Here is a 21,048-nt window from a genome sequence, read left to right on the forward strand (position 1 = left end):
TGTCCAGAGAAAGCTTATGTCACCAGAGACATTTTGCTATCTAAATATATTCTTGGTTTCTGTATTTTTGTATATTCATTTACATACGTATCTAATTTCGTCAGGTCAAATTTTATATGTTTGTAAAGTCTATGTAAAGAAACAAAGATTTTAGTGTATACCGTTATCAATAAAAACAAAAGACTCGAGAACAAAACAGATATCAAAAGACGAAACTTATAGTGATCGAAAATGGAAAATGAGGCGATATCAAAAATTGTAAGCCGTGAGGCCGCAGGGCACTTTCACCGGGGGTCGTCCGATCTCGGCCCCTCGCCGGCATCTCAACTGACCACCACTCTCGCTACGTGGGCAGGTATACATCTATGTTTACGTACGTAGGCTCTACATACCAGTAGCTCTGTCTCGTTCTTATAAATGCTAGTGAAAGGTGGCATCGTCTGTCTACATCGTTAGGTGTAAGCGACGCGGACTACTTCCCACAATTTGTGTTGTTCTTTTTTATGTAGGGCAAGAACCTGAACGTGACTTAATGACCCAAATTGTTCGCTTCGTTTCTATCTAACATTTTTATGTTCTATGGGCTTGTCTACAAACATGCCTAATGGGAAGCAAATGATGTTGTCTAGGCTTAGGCGCACTGGCCTTTTCGATGACTATTTGGTTACTTAGCTTACCTTACTTCATTACTAAGGATCGGTTTCACCACATTCTGATAAATTTCAGGTACCGATTCTATTAACTAGTAGTGTCTTAGTCGTCTCTACTAATATTTTAGAGAGGTGAGGCGTACTTTCTGGATCTACTAAACCGATTATAAAAATACTTTTACCACTTGTAAACTACTGTATTTGTGAGTATCATAGACTATATTTTATACCCGCACTCTCACGGAAACGTGAACTATATGGGTGAAACCGCGGTACGGACTAGTTTGACACATAGTAAGAAAGTGACAAACCTCATATTTAGACTATCCGACGCTCATGAAAAGGTGAAACCAGTTCTACACCTTGCCAATAGAAGAAATTTTGGTGTACTCTACTCTATATCACGTATACTACATACCTTTAAGGAGAGTTGATTTACGGCCTCGTTAATTCATTTACACACACGCATTGCTATGTCGCGCGGCAAAAATCAGCTTTCTACATTGATTGTGTACAGAAGTGGACAACTCACTAATTAGGTTGGATCAACATATTATATTTTATTTATTACGAGTAAAAACATTCTGTTTTTCAGTTAGGTAGCACGCATTATAAATTATGTGTATAATTTTTAAATAACGGCAATTGTACGTTAAACACACTTCCAATATATTATATTATTTCTATATTCATGTTAGTCTTAATTTCTATTAAGCCTGTATACTTTAAGAATGTTAAAATAGTTTTATTCTAAGCAGGAAGAGCGAGGTACCTGAGATACAAGTTTTCCAAATTTAATTCAGGGTCCTCATTGCAGAAGGACTTATTTTAACAATTTTCATTTTAATAGCCGAAAAAATAAACAAACAAAAAATTTAATTTTTAGAGGCGAATATGATCAAAAAAGCATATTTATTCTAAAAGATCCAATAGGTGGTAGAATAATTTAAAACATTTACCAACGACTAGATGTATAAGTATGTTCATTTTTATGAGTATCTTTGCTTTGCAAATGTTTGCCAATTTGTAAAGATTAGTTACCATCCTCCTTAGCAACGAACACATCATCAGTATACGACGCCATTCATAACAGACGATCCTTAACGGTGACTACACAGTGTCCATATTAAAATACATCGTACATTTAGTGGACCATTTATATTGGGTAATTCCGATACAAAGTTCCATATGACATTCTATGCATATTTTAATTCAAAGTTTAAAGATGATAATTAATTGCCGGCTATATTTACTACTTCTACATTGGCAATACTAGAAAGTGAGCTTGCAATTGCCAGATATATCTTATTTTATAAAGGTTGAAAGTTAGTTAATCTCCTCCATAAGAGTAGAGATTACCATAGATAAGTAAGGTAGCAAGTTATGGAGTTTGGGACCTAGGGGGCTTTGGTAGTTACCAAGTTTCAAGGATTCAGACCCTCGACAGTCCAAAGCGTAATTTTTAAAATTTTCTTTATTACGTCAAGAAATCATGAAAATCGTAACCACAATTGCCAGACTTAGCTTCAATGGAACTCTTTGCTAGACTTTTAAGTTTGATTTTTAATAGTCTTTTTCGAAAAGTTGTCAGTGCCACGAAGCTAATTAAAAATATAGAAAATATGCTTTATACTACGACGGTTGAGGTTAGGGCCCTTGAAATCTGCTACCTTCTAAAGTCACACACACATAGCCTAAACTCTGCATAGTTACTTTCCATGTATACTTATGATAGGGGTATGATCTGATGACCTTTTAACTTTTATGTAATCTTTTTAAATGGAAACGCCTTGAAAGACGTATTTCAGTTATTTTGATTTTACATTTTCCGACCGATTTTCATGAAAATTAAATGGGACCAAACTGGAAGTAAACTCTTTCAAGTATAAAATTTTCAAAATTGGTTAATAAATTACGAATACGTTAAAACAAACAATAAAAAAACATTCGCGTCGAACTGAGAAGATACGCGTCGACTACCTCCTTTTTTTGAAGTCGGTTAAAATGTCCCCATTTTATGTATGACCATCAAAGGTTGAAATAACTGCCGACTATATTTCCATCTGCATTGACAATACAATAGGTTTCAGTTACACGTAAATTTTTTGAAACGCATTCTTGTCACGACCGGATATTCCCAAGATAATAACATTGCATTCCAGATTACATACAAATCAATAGACCTTGCGAAGACCATTTGCATATCATTAAACGGTAGTATAATATATTACAATAGGCTCATCCATATAAAGATGACACCATGCAAATAAGGAACATAATCTCAAAATGATCAGTATTATCATGCGATAGGTGCATAATGGACCTTTTCATGAAACCACTTATGTATCAATCTTTACTTGGTATCAAATACTCTTTTAATATTATTTATCTAAAATTATTAATATTACTTAAGGATTCATAAACAATGTGATTATGCTTTTTCAACTTTTCTGTGTGCCACATTTTGTCGTATTTCCGAATGCAAAGTGCATTAATTTTGCTATCACATATTAACTTTGTAGTGTTTTTTTAAACGGAACTTTAAACTGGATGAATAAAAAATATTTAATTAAAACTTCATGTAGGTGAACATCAATTATATTTTACCTAGGTACCAAAAACTAGACGCTCTTGAAATTTAAAAGTGATCGGTCGGTCTATTACATCGCTCTAAGCGTGCAGCATCTAAAATGAATAAGTGTTTCAGTGATGAATCGTCTCGTTACCTTGAGGTTATATTGTATTATTGTTGCAAACTTAGAGTGTGTGAGATTGCGCAATCGGGTGAGATAATTGTCACTTACCTTCTTGTGGTTCCAGAGCACGTTGACGGAGGGCTTCCCGCGGCGGAAGTCGCTCTGGTCGATGACGTCATCGTGGATCAGCGACGCCGAGTGGATCATCTCGCTGATCATGGCCACTTGCTTTTGTGATGGCAGCAGCGCACTGTTTATTTAGAGTACAAATAAATTAATCAATAAGTCAATTTATTTCATTTCTCTCATTCATTTATTAGTCTATTTCTTAATTTTAACAATGTTAATAAAATACAATTTTATTTAATTAGTTTTTATTTTAGCAAACTATCGTGACTATTTCCTATAAGTAATTCTGAAATAGGAAAACATTTCAGTAAATTATTGTTGAATTCTTGGAATGCTGAATGGGGCATAATAAAACAGCCGCGAAAAGTAATTTCATTAAAAAATAAAATTTAAATTTAAAACTATCGTGGCTATTTCCTATAATATCGAAATAGAAAAACGGCCAATTATTGTTAAATTGCTGGAATGTAACATAATACAAACATTGGATAAAGCCGCGTTGATAATACGTAATAAAATAAATGCATTAATAAGTAATTTAATTAAGTACAATAATAAAAGAAACGTATTAATAAGTAATTTAATTACAAAAAATAGTTTAGAATTAAAACTATCGTGACTGTTTCCTATAATACCGAAATAGGAAAACAGAAAACAGCCAATTATTGTTGAATTGTTGGAACGTGATACAAACTTTGGTTAAAGCCGCTTTGATAATAACTAAGAACTCTGTGTGGGTTGGAAGCAAACCGTTTTTACTATCAGTTTCAATATTTGAATCTTTTTCATTAGACAGCAATTTGATTCGATTCATTATATTGTAAAATTCGATATTTAAATAATATCAAAACAGTTGATTTTTAAGTTGATAATGTATTAAATTTATTTACTCTTATTAGTTACGGTTAAAAAATTACTACTTTGTTAAAATCATCTAACGTGTTCTATTTAGACCGATGCCGATATAGAGAGATCTAGGTATCTGATGTCAACAGACATGCTAATTATGCGAAAATTATATAATGATATGCCCCAACACGAGCGCGTATAACTGCGGAGGGCGGTTCTAAATCTGTACTCAAGGTTTTAGGTAACTAACACCTATGGAACTACTTAGTTTTATTTAGGTTACAATGAGTTGCCAATATTTTGTTAAGATATAAGATGAAAACACTTGCTTAAGCCTGAGTCAATAGCGGACAGTAGTCTAATGAGTAGCAATAACCGTGAAACTATAGAGGCTTTACTTATCAAACTTATTAAATTCCTAAGCTCTAATGCAATAGCTTCAGATTAGGTAAATAAATCATACAACTGATATCCTCCATCAGATTTGATATCCAGATAACACCACTCATTGTATAACGCATTGTATAACTCCGCTGGATACAAGAGACAAGATGAACCTTTAGAATGTGGCTTATGTATCTACGGCTTAGTTAGTCTGTACGCCGTAGAAGTAGGTGCAAGAGGATTACCAGCAAAATCTCTTTATAAATTGCTTAAAGACCTTGGCCTCTCTAGAAGTGCAGCTAGTTCTATATTAGAACGAGTATCCAAAGCTGCTCTAATAGGATCTTACCAAATTTGGCTAGGCAGGGAGAACAACACGAGAACGGGGAGTGTTGATCGATCGTCAAGGAATTTCTTAACCCTACATCCTGTAGTCACAAGTTCAGGACTCTGCTCGGAGTTTTTCTCTCTACGCGCGATGGACCTGGCACCCGCACGGTGAATTCATGGAATGCTAAGATATTCATCTCTCTATAAGTCATCGCCTCAAAGATGTTTATTTTCTTATTTTTGTTCAGTTACTTAAACAGTTATATATGAACAATGGATAAATTTTGAATCCTTTTCAATCACTGTGATTGTATAACAAGAAGATGACAACCTCGCGAGACACTAATGTATTATGGAACACGGGGATGATATTACTTATAAGATTATAAATAATTCTACACGCATCTTCTGTGCACGCATCGGACTTATCACGTCCTTTAAATATTCTTAAAGTGTATAGGGCGGTACGCGGCGAATCATAGCAACGTGAATATCCTACGTAATTACTGAATTTAATATTCATCTGATGGATTCCACGGGTTTTATCTTCAAGGAATTATAGGCTTATGTCTGTTTATGCCACAATAAAACATGAGCTAGTATGGATATACCCAAGAAGGTACTCTTCGAATAGGTAAATTTCAGTTTGCATCGATTGTCAGATGATATTTGCGGTAAAGTTTGATTGCCTCAATATTTCTAACATACATATAATCTGGGGATCTACGTATTGCATTGTATAATATAAAAAAATAAGCATATATAAATAAAATTGAAGTGTCTGTGTTATTCATTGATAGTGCTTATAGATATTTACACACCAAAGCACAATAAAGCTTTTTAAAATGTTAGTTCTTTCAGGCTAATTTTACGAGCGGCTGAACGGATTTTAATGGGACTAGACTACTATACTAGAAGGTAGACAAGGTTACTGAGTAACATATAGGCTACTTTTTATCCTGGAACAATCCATGGTTCCCGTGGGATTTATGAAAGACAGAATTTCACGCGTACGAAATCGCAAGTGTACGCTAGTATGTATAATATAATGTTGTATGAATACTATAGTAAAAAATATGAATATGAAGATATTACTAATTAAAAAATAAAATTACTTTACAGTAGGTACTATTATGTAGTACATAGTACATACATTTTTATTTTACCGTTTCAGATTTTGGATGTTCCTCGATTCAGCTGCCTTAATTTTGAAAACATTCACAGATATAGGGATCATACATAAGGGTTAACTTCTAGCCGATACATGGATAATTACTTCAGTACTGTTTACCATCAAACAAATTAAAAATGATGATATAAATCGCTAGTAATTTCACACCTAATAATTATTGTAATTAACTTTTTCTTAAATGAATGAAAATAAATTCGATTAATAGGCTTATAATAATTAGATATAGTTAATTTTTTTTTTTAATAACATTTTATAAACAAACAATACATAAATTAAAAAAAAAAAGTTGTGAAATGACATGCGTGTTCCACCTTCATTTCTAATTTGTTTGTTGGTAAACAGTACACATCGAGTAGGGCTGTAGTATAGTAATGTGAAGCATCCATAACTCTACGATTATATCACCGGACTCAAGGCCAAGATGTTCGATGCACGTTGGACTTTTGTTGAAAAATTAACATGCTTTTATTCAAAATACAGTGTAAAATTCCATTAGGAAGGATGTCAACCGCAATTAGTGTCTGTTCTCTATATACTTGTAGATGATTCCAGACTTGAGATAATTGACATTCAGACTAATGTCAATTAACGTCTACTGTGAAACAAAAAAAAAAACCTCTTCACATACACTTATGTTTATTTAAGTTTTTAAGGAATTGTTAATGGAAAGAACAAATCAGGACTGGTATTTTCGTATTAAATTTTCCAAAATGTAAAATTCACTATTATATAATATACTCCTATGTCTAGTTTATGTTGTGCTATTAATAAACGTACAAAGGCTCCTTTACGAATGTATTGTTATACATATACCTAGGATAGCTTATGACCCAAATAGATCCTATAGGCAAAGAAGTAGAATAACCAACGGCTGGAAGAGATACTGGAGTTTATAGGAAATCATGAAAGATAGAACGTTTCATAAAAGCAAACTTTTTGATACACGTGTACTACCTGTCTCGATGTATGTTAGCCAAACCAAACAATAAGTAAACGCGGGACCTGCTAACAAGTAATGGAAAGGATCATGTTAAATATAAAACAAGTCAGACAGAGTGAAAAAATATGTTACAAGAAACAAAACCAAAACCATCGATATAACAAACAAAATGGCGGTGGGTAGGACACATAATAAGAGGAAAAGACAAATGGAGCAAATTTGTGACACAATGGTAAACCAGAGAAGGAAAAAGAAGAAAAGGTAGACCACAAAAAAGATGGGACGACGACATTAGACAAGTAGCAGGCGTGACGTGGAATAGAGTGGCTGAAGATAGACAGGAATGGAAGAGGTTGGAGGAGGCCTTTGGTGATTGGCAAACAGATTTGCAAAAATTAACCAAGAAACAGGTACTAATGGTTTTGACAAAACCACGTTCATTTTATTTATTGGGGGATTCTTTATTTATTGCTTTACTTTGGTAGAGTCCAATTTGAATAATGGAAGTTATCTAAAACCTTGAACTACTAACCTCAATTTGAACACAAATAAATTGAAAAACCTAACCATATAATTTAGCAACTAACATTATGAGTGAACGGGCCGTTAAACCTTTAGTTTTGAAAAGGCCAAACATTAGAGCAATTCTGTCTCAAGCTTTTTATTTATTTTTGAAATGTGTGCATTTTTAGATTTTTTAGATCACAATTTACCTGATATTATAAATGTAAAAATTTGGATGGAGTATATGTTTGTTTCTTAGCCACAGGTCAATCAATAGCTGGTAAGACGATTTTGATAAAATTTTAATGTACATAAGTCTTTGTTTCTTGGATTTATCTACATTCTACGTACATTACATTTATATTATATACATTTGAAGTATATACTCGTTAGTCAATCTAGTACAACTTGGATATTAACTAGCGAACCTGGTCAAGCTTCGCTTTGACTTACGAGTATGTGCACTTCTTCCCTAACCCTACCCTACTCCAACCCTACCCTACCCATACCTACCTCTACTCTAGCCCTATTATACCCCTACCCTACCCTACTCCAACCCTACCCTACCCATACCTACCTCTACTCTAGCCCTATTATACCCCTACCCTACCCTACTCCAACCCTACCCTACCCATACCTACCTCTACCCTAGCCCTATTATACCCCTACCCTACCCAAACCCTAGGGTTTAGGGGTTTGAAAAATAAATGTTGGCCGATTCTCAGACCTACTACTTTTAATATGCATTAAAATATCTTGAGAATCGGTCAAGCCTTTTCGGACGAGTATAGGAATAAATATTGTGACACGAGAATTTTATATATAAGATAATGCCTCTTAAATTTTCGAATTCTCGCTATGTCATATAGATGGCATTTGTATGAAAAGATAAAAATTGATGGTATTATGATATTTACCTGTTTTCTCCGTATACGTGGTAGTTGACTGCTCTCGCCATTAGTATTGCCACCATGGGCCTGAGCGCTTTTCCTTGTCCGTCGAAGTAGTATGTAGCTATGGTGTTTAGTTCTGGCTGATTTGTGTTGCGTTCCAATTCCTGTTGATGAGAAAAACTAAAGTCGAGTTTGGATCTCATTGTTCACATCACAAAGTTTATGTATCAATTAGCTGTCTACCATAAAGACCTTAGTTCCGATCCATGGCCGATACATGAAAACAAAAGAATTATATCTTTTCGGATTTCGGAAATTTATGGTGTTACCCCCGGAAAAAATCATTGTCACATAAAGAAAGTTCGTTTAAAAAAATTTACATGGAATTTCGCCGGGTTACACATTTGTGTACTTGCCTTCCAACATATCATAATGTTATTAGGAAATATCATGAAAATTGCGATATTATTGAATAGGATGTTACGTAGATCTTGTGGTCAACTACCTAATTTAAGAGTTCAGAGAAGATGTGTCCAATAAAGTAATGCAAGACCAAGATTAGGCGATTATGCTGGTTCCAATTTACGCAATTTAAGCTGCAGACAATGTAATAATCCCACTGAATTGAAAAGACACTAATTTCACACAAAATGATAACAACAATTACATATATTGTAATATATTGAGAAACCATTTGATCGTATGATTAGAAAACATAGTTTTAACTGTAAATTTAATATCGTTGACTACACATTTCGCTTTAATACCCTGTATTCGTTATGTTTTTCTAAACTTTTCAATGAAAAACTTTCAAGAAATAATACAAACCTTTTATAGTTTCTTGAATCAACACCATTATTGTTCCTTTTGTACAAATCGCCAAAAGTTAATTTGGTGATACATAATAAAAGTTAATATAAAATTTATTCTTATACTCCTGATTTACGTAGTAAGACTAAGATCTTATAGAGTTTGTGTTTACTCCACTGTTAACATTACAATGAAAACAACACTTACTTTAGCAAATAACGGAACTACTTATGTTTAATTACGCAAATGTAAATTTGTTATAGCAATGATCATCCCAGTTTTAACTTAGTCAAGTTCTAATGACTTTATTAATCATAGCAGTATGTTTAACCTAAAAATAAATGATTTAAAAGTTTAACAAATCATTTTAGTTTAGAGAGGAGAAACGATGGTAAGTCTTACCCGAAAACTTTATTATCAAAAAAAACCTTCAGTGAGTGCGTTAAACTCACACTTATCGGTTCTCTGTAAAGTCGTGTTTTTAAAAGTAGATCAGTATCCGTTTGGTAATCAGTACGAAGTATTAAGTAAAGTCAGATCGCAGTCTTGCTGTCTGATTAAAATTGTTGAGATGTATGTACCTACTGAAAGAATGTTCTGAAATTTTACTATTAAGTATTGTTCCTTTTCGTTTAGGGTAGGGGTAGTATAGGGTAAATCAGGGTAGGGCAGGGGTAGGGTAAAGGAAGGGTAGGGGTATGGTAGGGGTAGGTTAGAGGTAGGCTAAGAGTAGGGTAGGGGTGGGGTTGAGTAGGGTTATGGTAGGGTGGGTGTAGGGTGGGTGTAGTACGATAGTTTGTTGACCTGTTTGTAGTTTTGCTGACCGGGCATCACGCTGAAACTACTAAATTAATTCAAAAAACTGTTATTTTCAGTACCCCGGAAAACATGTAACTATGCAAAATTAAAAACCTTCAATTGAATATTTCCCGAAATTTATTCGTTACACGAAGGTTTATGCTGAATAAAATCGACCTACGTATTATAATACAATATATATTTACAATATTCTGTATTATTTAAATAGACTTTAGAATGAAGGTGCAATAAAAAAAAATTACACGGTAAATATATCGAATCTATAGATGAATAAAACGTATCCGATGTATTCATATCTTCAAGGTCAGAACTATATGATATTTGATAAGCGCGCCAAGCAAATGAGGTTGGTATCATACACTCCATCTAAAATTATTAATATTTCGCAAAAGATAATTTAAAAAAATAATTATATAAATAATGTAGTTTATAAGAACATAATAATTAACGATTTAAGTTTGAATGAAGAAGCGGATTATTTGTATTACCTACACACCTTAAGCGCTATCATAAGTATTAATTGGAGCTAAATATTATATATTTTTTTTGTTAAGTCAGCCGTTGTAACTGATACCAGTATTGCGTTTAGCATCTTATCTTTTATTCCATAGCCAACATGTTTATTAAGTTATTTAAAAAAAAACATCAAAGGAATTCACCCACAAAGTTAATGAAGTTTTTAAGAATATAATAATGAAAGATTTAATTGCGAACGAAAAAGCGTTATTATTTAAATATATGTATATCGTGCCCTCAATTTGCCACGCCTTAACCGCTATCATAAGTATTAAATTAGAGCTAAATGATATGGAAACGATAACATTTTTTGTTAAGTCAATCGCTGTAACTGATACCGGTATGCATTTGGCATCTTGCGTGTGTATTTATATTCCGCAACCAACATATTTATTAAGTTACTAGCAGGCGCCCGCGACTTCGTCCGCGTGGAAATCGATGTCAACATTCAACCGCTATTTCGTTCCCTTCCATTATATTTTCGCATGTTCCATAATACAATAAATAAATAGTCTAGTGGACGATTTATTATCATTTTACAAAAATATAACTCAAAAACTTGAATGATTTGTATTAAAAAAATATGTAATTCTTTCATTTGAAAAATCTTGAACGACATTAGTTTTGGTATTTTTTTGTAGTATACCAATTTTTACAAAAATGTAACTTAAATAATAAAGGTCTTTCCGTACAAACTTTTCACCCACTTCTGATTGAATTTTCGCAGCAAAAAGTATCCTCTAACCTTTTTCGTATTGTGATCTCACATTGTGCCAAGTTTCATTTGAATTCATTCAGTAGTTTCAGCATGATTCTCGGTCAGTAAAAATACGGACGGACAGAGAGAAAGACCTCCTACTATAAAATTTTCAAAATATCTTCAATATACAGAATTTGACCTGTTAAAGTTTTATTATAAGTAAGTATAGATTTAATATGATAGATTTTTTATTATTGATGGTCTATAGGGATTCACTAAATGCGAAGTAAAACCATTAAAACTGATAAATTCATTGCATAACACGAACATATGGAAAAGAAAGTTGGGCCATCGTTGGCGTAACGTTATTGTTTACATACATCAACTACTTTTCCGTTGACTGCTTACTTTTTAACAGAAGTTTGACGGAAAATGTATTAACCACTACAAGAAGCCCGCGACTTCGCCCGCGAAAAGTTCCTTGAACCTTTATATCCTCAAATAATTCTGACACATTATTCTCGCCATGAGTTAACAAATATTACCAAAACCGTGACAAAGGTACATTTACTCTATCTATTTGTAAAAACCACATGAAAAATCGTTGAGTGATTATCAAGTATATTGGGAACAGACTGACAGACGTCGTTACTGTTAGGTACTTTGTTTTACAATATGTTGTATAGATTTATCCCATGGTAAAAACTTACAATAATTAAGTATTCATTATAATAAATAATGATTTGACGAGTAATAGAGTCACTAGTACACGTCAACTTAAGTTGACGAGTAATAGAGTCACTAGTACACGTCAACATGAGTTGACGAGTAATAGAGTCACTAGTACACGTCAACATGACTTGACGAGTAATAGAGTCACTAGTTCACGTCAACATAAGTTGACGAGTAATAGAGACGAATGGAAAAGATTGTCATACTCTGCTGACCCATCCCACTTAAGTGGGATAAGGGAGGGGATAAAATAGTAGGGAAGTAATAAAATAACAATAACGTTGTATATTTTAACCCTCCAATTTTTATAAGATAAGCGAGCACAGCAGCATGCGAAACTAATTTTATATGTTGTACTATATTTAATTTTAACTTAACGTCATCCATATTTTATTCAAGCAAAACAAAATTGTTTTAATTGTAGCTAATTCTCATTTTAATAGTAGATGCTTACTGTTATTTAATAAATATCGGAAGTAATCGTCCGTTGTTATATCTATTAAACAAGGCCGTATTTATATTTACAATGTATTTATTTACATTTATCAAAATATATATAAAAAAAATCGTGAGTTACTCTAACGATAACTCCGAAATAATTGTACGGAATGTTGTTTTATCTCATTTCGATACTTTACAATTTTACACACACAATTTTACAAAACGATAGCCGTAAATAGAAACAAAACTGAAACTGGTGATTTTATGTGAAACTTCCATTAATGATTAGGATTCATATTATTCGTATTCATCTTAATGAGATGGACGTCTAAAATGCTTAACATAGACATCTTGTAACGCTAGCCACTCACCATCCAATAAGTTCGTGCCTGCAGCGCTAAAGGCAGGACATGCGATAAAACTAATCGTGTGTTGGTCGCGATGTGCATGATGTGGTCAGGGGCTAGCATAAAGACTTCCAAATATGTACCACGGTTTTAAGCCGAAAGCATTCTGCAGCTACCTGTTACCCATGATGATAATATTATTCGCTTGTAAGTACATTCATTATTCAACTGTACATGAAAACAATTAAATTAATTTAAAGGTGATACGAAATTTATACCAAGACTAGCTAACGCCGCGCGGTTTCACCCGCGTGGTTTCCGTTCCCGTAGAAATCCGGGAATAATATATAACCTATCGCCTTCCTCGATAAATGGGCTATCTAATGCTGAAAGATTTTTTCAAATCGGACCAGTAGTTCCTGAGATTAGCGCGTTCAATCAAAGAAACAAACTCTGCAGCTTTCTAATATTAGTATAAATTATATATTAAAGTATGTACCTACTGTAATAATAATAATTAAATACTCCTTCTACAACATTATTTATGTACTTGTATTGTACATAATATATGCACGACTATAAGATAATATAAAATATATAGGTATGTTTTTATTAAGCGAATTTTAGTACAGAAGTACCTACAACTGATAAATGACAAGTCATAAAATGTTATGAGGCAGTGATGTAGTTAGTCTAATAATTAACAATAATTGTATTTCAAGCAATAAAAAATAAAGTAAACTTCGCTATGAGACAGCTCGTGTTGTTAAATTTATCGTAAGCTTTTACGATAAATTTTCAGACTAGAAAAAGCTATGTAATAACTTAAAAATCTGCTTGAGATTCGTATTTAATCTTTACCTGTGGGGTTGCAAGATATAATATTAATTACTAGGTAGGTACATATACTAGACTAGTCATTGAAACGTTAAAATATTTGAACATATCCTTTCAAAGGCTGCATTTTTATTGCCTTATATAACAAACTTACTATTTAGTTAATTACAGTAACGAATTTTATAGCACTAACCTTAACATTTAACGTAATCTTCAAATTTTTCGTTTATTATTTATTAGAAAGTCGTTTCTGATACGACTTGGCAACTTGAGAAGTAGATACATATTTTGAGATAGGTTTTAAGACTTTTTTTTAAAGTTTGTGAGGTCTGGATCTATTGAACCGATTTTTAAAATTATTTTAACATTAGATAGCCTCCTTATATGTGAGTGTCAGAGGTTATATTTTATCACTGTATTCACACCGAAACTTAAAGTACGCGCGTGAAGCCGCGGAACGTCTGCTAGTAGTTCATAAGGTAAGAAAGCGTCTTTGCCTCTGAGTTATTAGTATCGAGTTCTGGCTATTTTTTCTCTAAAAATATTCTCAGTAGTAGCCAGGAAACTTAGAGTTAGCAAATGGGAAATTGGTTTTACATCCCCGTACTTCAAAGAGCACGTTAATCCGTCGGGTCCGATCATTATCGTTATACCACCGGCTCCTCACATAATAATGATCGTAATAAAGTAAAACATTAATCTTTTAGACCGACCAATCCGCAACGTGGTGGGTCTAAACTCCAAATCCAGTATTTTATATGGAGAGAGGCCTCGCAGTTGGCTATCAAAAATAAGCTGTTGATGATAAGAAAGACTATTAAGAGTTCTACTGATCTCTTAGTAAGGTCAACGCTCCCAACCTTGACCGAATGAAGCTCGTCTTGAGACTACCTTTCCATTTTTATGACGGATAATCCCATATAACCTAATTCTTATTTATATTAAAAAGTTGTTTTAATAAGAAAGATAGGTTAGGTATATATACAGGCTACAAAACTAATCAAGCTCCACGATCAATCTGACTTTGCTTAATTTTAAATATTAATCAGTTTAATATGTAGAGAAAACTTTACATTTTAATTCTCATCTTAATTTTTACATTAAGATGAAGGTTTTACATCAGTTTTCTCTAGTATACCAAGAAATAAGTAATAAAATTGTAAAATCAACTATACTAATGTTAATATATAAATGCAAAAGGTCATTCATCACGCTGTCTCGAAAACCGCTTGGCGTACAAAGTTGAAATTTGGCAGGGAGGTAGTTCGTAGGTCAAACAAAGTCGCGGGCGTGCGCTAGTATTATAAAATCTACTGAAGTGATCCCCACTAGAGAGCCACGTTATTTGTAAGTGTCATAGGCTATATTTTACCCCCGTATTCTCTCAGGAACGGGAACTACGCAGACTAAACCGCGGGGCGTCGGCTAGTATAAAATAAAGGTCTAGAACTCTAGACATTACAGACGCTCGTTCTTTTATATAATTTATTAAAGGTGCTGTTACACCGATGGCAGCGTGTATTTATAATGATTTAGGTTAATGTCACAACAGACTGCTCATTATCATCCATACATATAAATAAAATTTAAGTGTCTGTCTGTAATTTCAAAATAACTGTTTTCTCAAGTGCTTAAATATTTATTTACACGATATTTAGTATTGTGTAAATAAATACACAAACCTTTTAAACTTGTTGTCTGTTTGTCTAAACCTATTTTAATAGGACTTTCACTAGGAGATAGAGGAGGTTATTGAGCAACACTTAGGCTACTCTTTATCGTGTCTTAACTCTTTATACTCTTAATCTATATAGAGTATAATAATTTACGTGGGAAAACCGCGTCTAGCTTCCCATTTTTTGTGATCGCAACTTTAGTATTTTTATTTGACTGCAATTTATATGACAACACACCGTTTGCCGGGTCAACTATAGTTATTGTCAAGAGCTTCAGGCACCTTTTTAAATATATATTTTCAGCATTAATCCTAAATTTCTAACGTGGCCCTCACCTTTTTTTCTAGGTCCAATAATTCTATTTAAACAGTTATGATAACACTATGAAAGACTAAACCGATAATTAAAATGTAGTAGTATTAATACTTTGAGAGAAGTTTAAGTTATTTCGCGTTTTAAATCAATTAACTCGAGATTGTCAATGTCAACTTGACCAATGTTAACACGCAAATGTTCGTCTATTAGTCGGCGTTTATCTCGAAGGTTTTCAAAAATCAAACAAGGTTAAGAGGTACACTTACATTTAACAAAAAAATGGTAAGACGGTTGACCCTTCAGGCCATTCGAGCGTCGAGATTCGATGAGATTCGATTTTTGATAAATAGGTTGAAATTAATATATTCCGTATATCCTAAGAAGTAACCATGGGGAAGTCAAATACATTAATGATTAAATGATACACGTTTAACGCTTTGTCTATTTCTGAGAATGTATCAATTTTACTTAGGTAGAGATAATATTTAGACAGCCTAAATTAAAATTTGTTAACTCTTGTTTTTTTTGCAACTTCCTGACTCTTAATGGGTAAAACAAGGACAAATTATAGAGAAGAATACAACGATCCGTAACGAAATAGCGTGACCCGATAAGTGCGATATTTTTATTATCGATGCAATGAGATGTCACTCGATAATTGGTTGTTTGTTCTCCATCGATTCTATGGCATCGCAGATATTTGATAACAACACCTGAAGGTTATGTGTAGTCTAGTTACGTAAAGTTGTAAAAAAGGCGTACTGAATTCTTATTTTTAGCTGTTTTTTTGTATTCCTTCATATAACGAATAAACTACTTATTTAAAAATTCTTTCACCATTATAAAGCTATATTAACAGGGAGCAACATAGGCTATATTTTATCCATGTACTCCCACGGGAATGAGAATGACGCGGGTGAAAACGCGAGGTTTTGCTGAGTTTTTTAAAATTCTACAAAACAAAGTCTTTTTACAAATATTTACGCAGCGTAGCGCACGAAATAAAGAAAGTGTTTGTTCTTGGAGGTTTTCTTTACTATGTTTAGCCCCAAAAGAAGGTCAAATGCTTAAGCTTCGCGCGGTTTCACACGCCACTTTCCATCGTCTATCGCAACGTCTATCCAATATTGAGATATCTTATAATGCTATTAAATCCAATAATTAAAGAACTGATAATTTCTCAATTTATATTTGTAATAAATTCAGTGAATAAGATATAGTAACACTAACATTTCCAAGTAAGTACTCAACTAAGGAAATACGCCCAATAGTTTGAAATTTCAATTCTCATTTTTATGTAAGCGTAGTTGTATTGAAAATTCAACGGCAGTCGTAATTGCTTCACCGTTACCGATCGGTTCAAGGCGTTCGAGTATTTGAATTTATTAATGCATCTTTTATGTTTGGTATCTTCTTTATCAACGCTTTACTGTCAAAGAACATCCAAGTCAAGGACAAAATGAATGAAATCAACATCCGAAACGGATTTTTGCAACGCTACTAGCTTTGTAATAATATATATTATATTACAAAACGACAACAGAGTCATTAGACGGAGTAATCTTGATCACAATTATCTCGGTTCAAGTATCCATTGTGTAAAAATTGTGCTTTTCTATACTGCTAATACTTCCACCCCTGTCTAATCAATGTTGCTATAAAAACAATTTATTGCCCACGGCTACAATTGCGTACAGGAGTGTTGTTGTATACTTCGGGAACAAATTAAAAAAAAAACTTTTTTGATATTTTATAATTTAATAATCTTTTTAATGTTTTTATTATAACATGAGTGATTAAAATTAGTGACCCGATTTTCATATTGGTCACAATGTAGTGTGAATGTTGTTAAGACAGCGAAAGATCCATAGGTACTAGTAAAACCTGATTAAATTTTCCAAGTCAAACAAAAACATGTTAGGATAAGTACGGGTAACTTATAAAACGGTAACACAGTAAGTTTTTATGAAGCTCTGTAAACGACGAGGAAATGAGCGTTTAGAAAATACGCACAGCGTTCACGGTTCTCGTTTTAGATGACATATCAACAAAGAAAGTGGGCGAACGAGGTTTGTTGCTATCAATGTAGTGTGATACTATGCACTTAAAGAATACTACGGAAAAAAGCGGTCATTATTCTATACTACACTTAATACAAGTACAATCTTTATATGGATTTTACTGTAAGTATATTATGGTTATTTTCATTTTTATCTGTAACCTGATTTTGATTGTACAAAGTTGATTTTAATTGTATAAGTGAAGACCACAGAAAATATTTAAGCGCTAAGATTTTGCTACAGAGAAAAATTGAACTTTGGAGATGATAGATATAGATTTTTTCCTTCATGTTTATCTTTCTGCCTATGTTCTGCGATCAATTCCGAAACGACTTTACGGAGTTGTCATGTGTAGATTTAGATGCATACAGATGAGCTGACTCCTGATAGTTTTGGAAAAAACAAATATTTCCGAAACAACGACGAAGTTTATTTACTCGTGTGTTGAAGTAGTAGTCCTTAACTTACTTTAACACGCGGTAGTTATGTATGAGAGGTCGTTTTAAATTAAAATCAACTAATCACAGGATAAGCGATACGTAACAGCAAATATCCATCAAGCAGCGGAACCATCAAGCAGCGGAAGATCCCGTACCTAGAGCATATTTTGCTATTAGATACCGTTTGCTTCAAACCATTATGATGGGCAAGATTGCAAGCAAAAGAAGAGTAGGAAGAAGTCTTGGCTACGAAATATAACTACGAAATATAAGGGAGTGGATTGGCATAAAGACAGTCGAAGAACTTTTCCGCCTAGGCATGGAAAGCTGACCGCCGACCTTCAGTAATGGAGAGGCACTCTAAGAAGAAGAACAGCAAACATAAATAAAATCAATATGTTCCATTCTTACTGTATTGTTGTCTGCCTTCACATAGCCATAGCTTTGTTCAAAACCGAAAACAAATTGCTTTCAATATGCAGAATTACTGGTTTTATAATAGGCAACTTGATGATGCGCGTATTGCTTAACCCACGGCGGCTCGCGTGCTGGCACGTCATGACTTTGACACACTTGCCGATCAATGGACACCACATTGGCACTCGAAAAGTACCAATAATTTGAGATATAGAATGCACTCACGTAACCGATTGAACATTTCCACGGTGGCACTACATTGGAATTTAAAGTTTGCTCATGACCTTGATATCAGTTATGAGTTTATGACGTGAACAATGAACATGCATTGTCAAGTTATGGATTTTTTGTTTAGCAATGTCGTTTAGTTAACTCGTATACCGTTCAATGGTTATATCATTGTTTCATTGCGTATAGCTGCGTTTATTTACATGCTTGAGCAGCTCTGAAAACAAGCAGTATAAATTGTAGTTTTCCAATAAACCTGTGGGGGCAACGGTTCAAACAAATAATGTGTTGTGATGATAGGATGTCCATGAAGGGCTGCCATGTTTTTTATTACCTGTCATTTTTACAGTATATTGTTTTATGGTGTTAAATATTTTGTAGTATAATGTTTCCTATTATTGGATATTACTATTTATCGGCTCGCTTTCAGCTGCTTAGTAAATTCTATTACATGTAAACGATGCATGTTTTTTTTTTTAATTTTAATCTCTAAGGGGCGTTGAATACACTGAATGAAAACTTAAAAAAAATCTACTTCTACACAGACGAAGTGGCAACCATCTACTAGTACAAAATTGATAACACTGCATCAATGAATCACCGAGAGATAAGGATTCGATTCCCAACCGCTTGATCTATTGTCGTACCAACACCTAACACAGCCTTTTTCGACTAATTGGACGGGAATAAAAATATTAACTATAATTATTATTAAAAAGAAAATAATCTATAAAAAAAATTGTGTAACGAAATGTCTTACTGATCGTATGTCCTCATATATGCCGTTAAGGTCGTCTTCTAATAGCCGATAAGGGTCGACGATCTGCTTGCCGTAGTCGGGAAGTGAACCCGTGCTCGTGCTCTGTAGACTGGAGGCGAGCCGCCGCGCCGCACCGGCCACGGCGCCCGAGCCCGCCGACCCGCAGGCTGGACCGCATGTTGTGACTCTCTGCAATGTGAACAAGAAAACTGTTAGACCAAGTCAAAAGTACTTAAAAACGTGAGAGGTGTCAAGGGACACCCAAATCGCATCGCTATCACATCCCATCCCAACACATCCATCCCTTCTCATCCCATCCCATCCCATTCCGAAAATAATGGTCGCGATACCACTGTTCAGTGCGAAATAGAAAGACGAAACAAAAATAACTGACTTGCTTTCCATGAGAGAGGGAGAGAGAGACAGACAGAGAAACACGCGCACACCGCACGGCTTACAACTATAGCAAAAAGTGTCGTTACAACTTTTGGGCTTATATTGGTGGCGCGAAATGTTTTTAAATATTTGAAATGCATGATTTCTCTGTCCGAATCTCCACGCGGGCATCACATGAATGGTTTGGTATAATATATAAAATCATTATCATCAAATATGCTAGTCTACGTAACCCTCCATTCATAGGCTTCTACACTAAACACGCATTACGAAACGACTGTTGCATCAAACGGGCGTAACCAAAGTAGTAAAACGTGTAAAAACCACGTCGTTTTCTTTACTTATGTACATCTTCATTGATTTGTTTGACACAGTAATAACTAATAACATTACATTATTTGTTGGAAAATAATTATTTCCGGCAGAAACCTATTGAATTGATTTTAGAAGGAATCGAGTCTGTTTCACTTACTGAGGCCGTTATTTAAACGAATTATTATTTTACTAGCGGACACCCGCGACTTCGTCCGCGTGGAATTCAGTTTTTTCAGTAATCCCGCGGAAACTATAGATTTTTCTGGGATGAACAGTAGCCTATGTGTTAATCCAGAGTAAAATCTAGGTTCATTCCAAATTTCAGCCAAATCGGTTCGGTAGTTGCGGCGTCAAAAAGTAACAAACAACAAATCCAAACAAACACCCATACACACTTTCGCGCTTATAATATTAGGAGGAAGAGGCGCAAGACGAGAATATTTTTTTTTTTAATTTTTTGTCCGTCTGTCTGTCCGTATTTTTGTTAATCGGGCGTCACGCTGAAACTCTTGAATGAATTTAAATGAAACTTGACAGGATTTGATACAATAATACGTAGAAGATTTTAGGATAATTTTTGTCGCGAAAATTAAATCAGAAGGCGGTGAAAATTAACATCGAGTTTCACGCGAATGAAGTCGCGGGCGTCCGCTAGCTAGTAATCTTTAAAGT

General features: G+C 33.9%; 1 protein-coding gene across 1 annotated transcript in view; it reads right to left on the reverse strand.

Moving 5' to 3' along the window:
• Nucleotides 1-21,048, reverse strand: part of LOC112055112 (all trans-polyprenyl-diphosphate synthase PDSS1) — a 65,282-nt gene that overhangs the window by 23,400 nt on the left and 20,834 nt on the right. The window contains exons 2-4 of the mRNA XM_052884553.1: nucleotides 19,666-19,854; nucleotides 8,592-8,731; nucleotides 3,455-3,596 (exon numbers count right to left, since the gene is read on the reverse strand). Of these exons, the coding sequence (XP_052740513.1) occupies nucleotides 3,455-3,596; nucleotides 8,592-8,731; nucleotides 19,666-19,854 (471 nt within the window). The remainder of the gene's footprint in view (nucleotides 1-3,454; nucleotides 3,597-8,591; nucleotides 8,732-19,665; nucleotides 19,855-21,048) is intronic.

Source organism: Bicyclus anynana, chromosome 12, assembly GCF_947172395.1.
Source record: "Bicyclus anynana chromosome 12, ilBicAnyn1.1, whole genome shotgun sequence".
Classification (NCBI taxonomy): domain Eukaryota; kingdom Metazoa; phylum Arthropoda; class Insecta; order Lepidoptera; family Nymphalidae; genus Bicyclus; species Bicyclus anynana.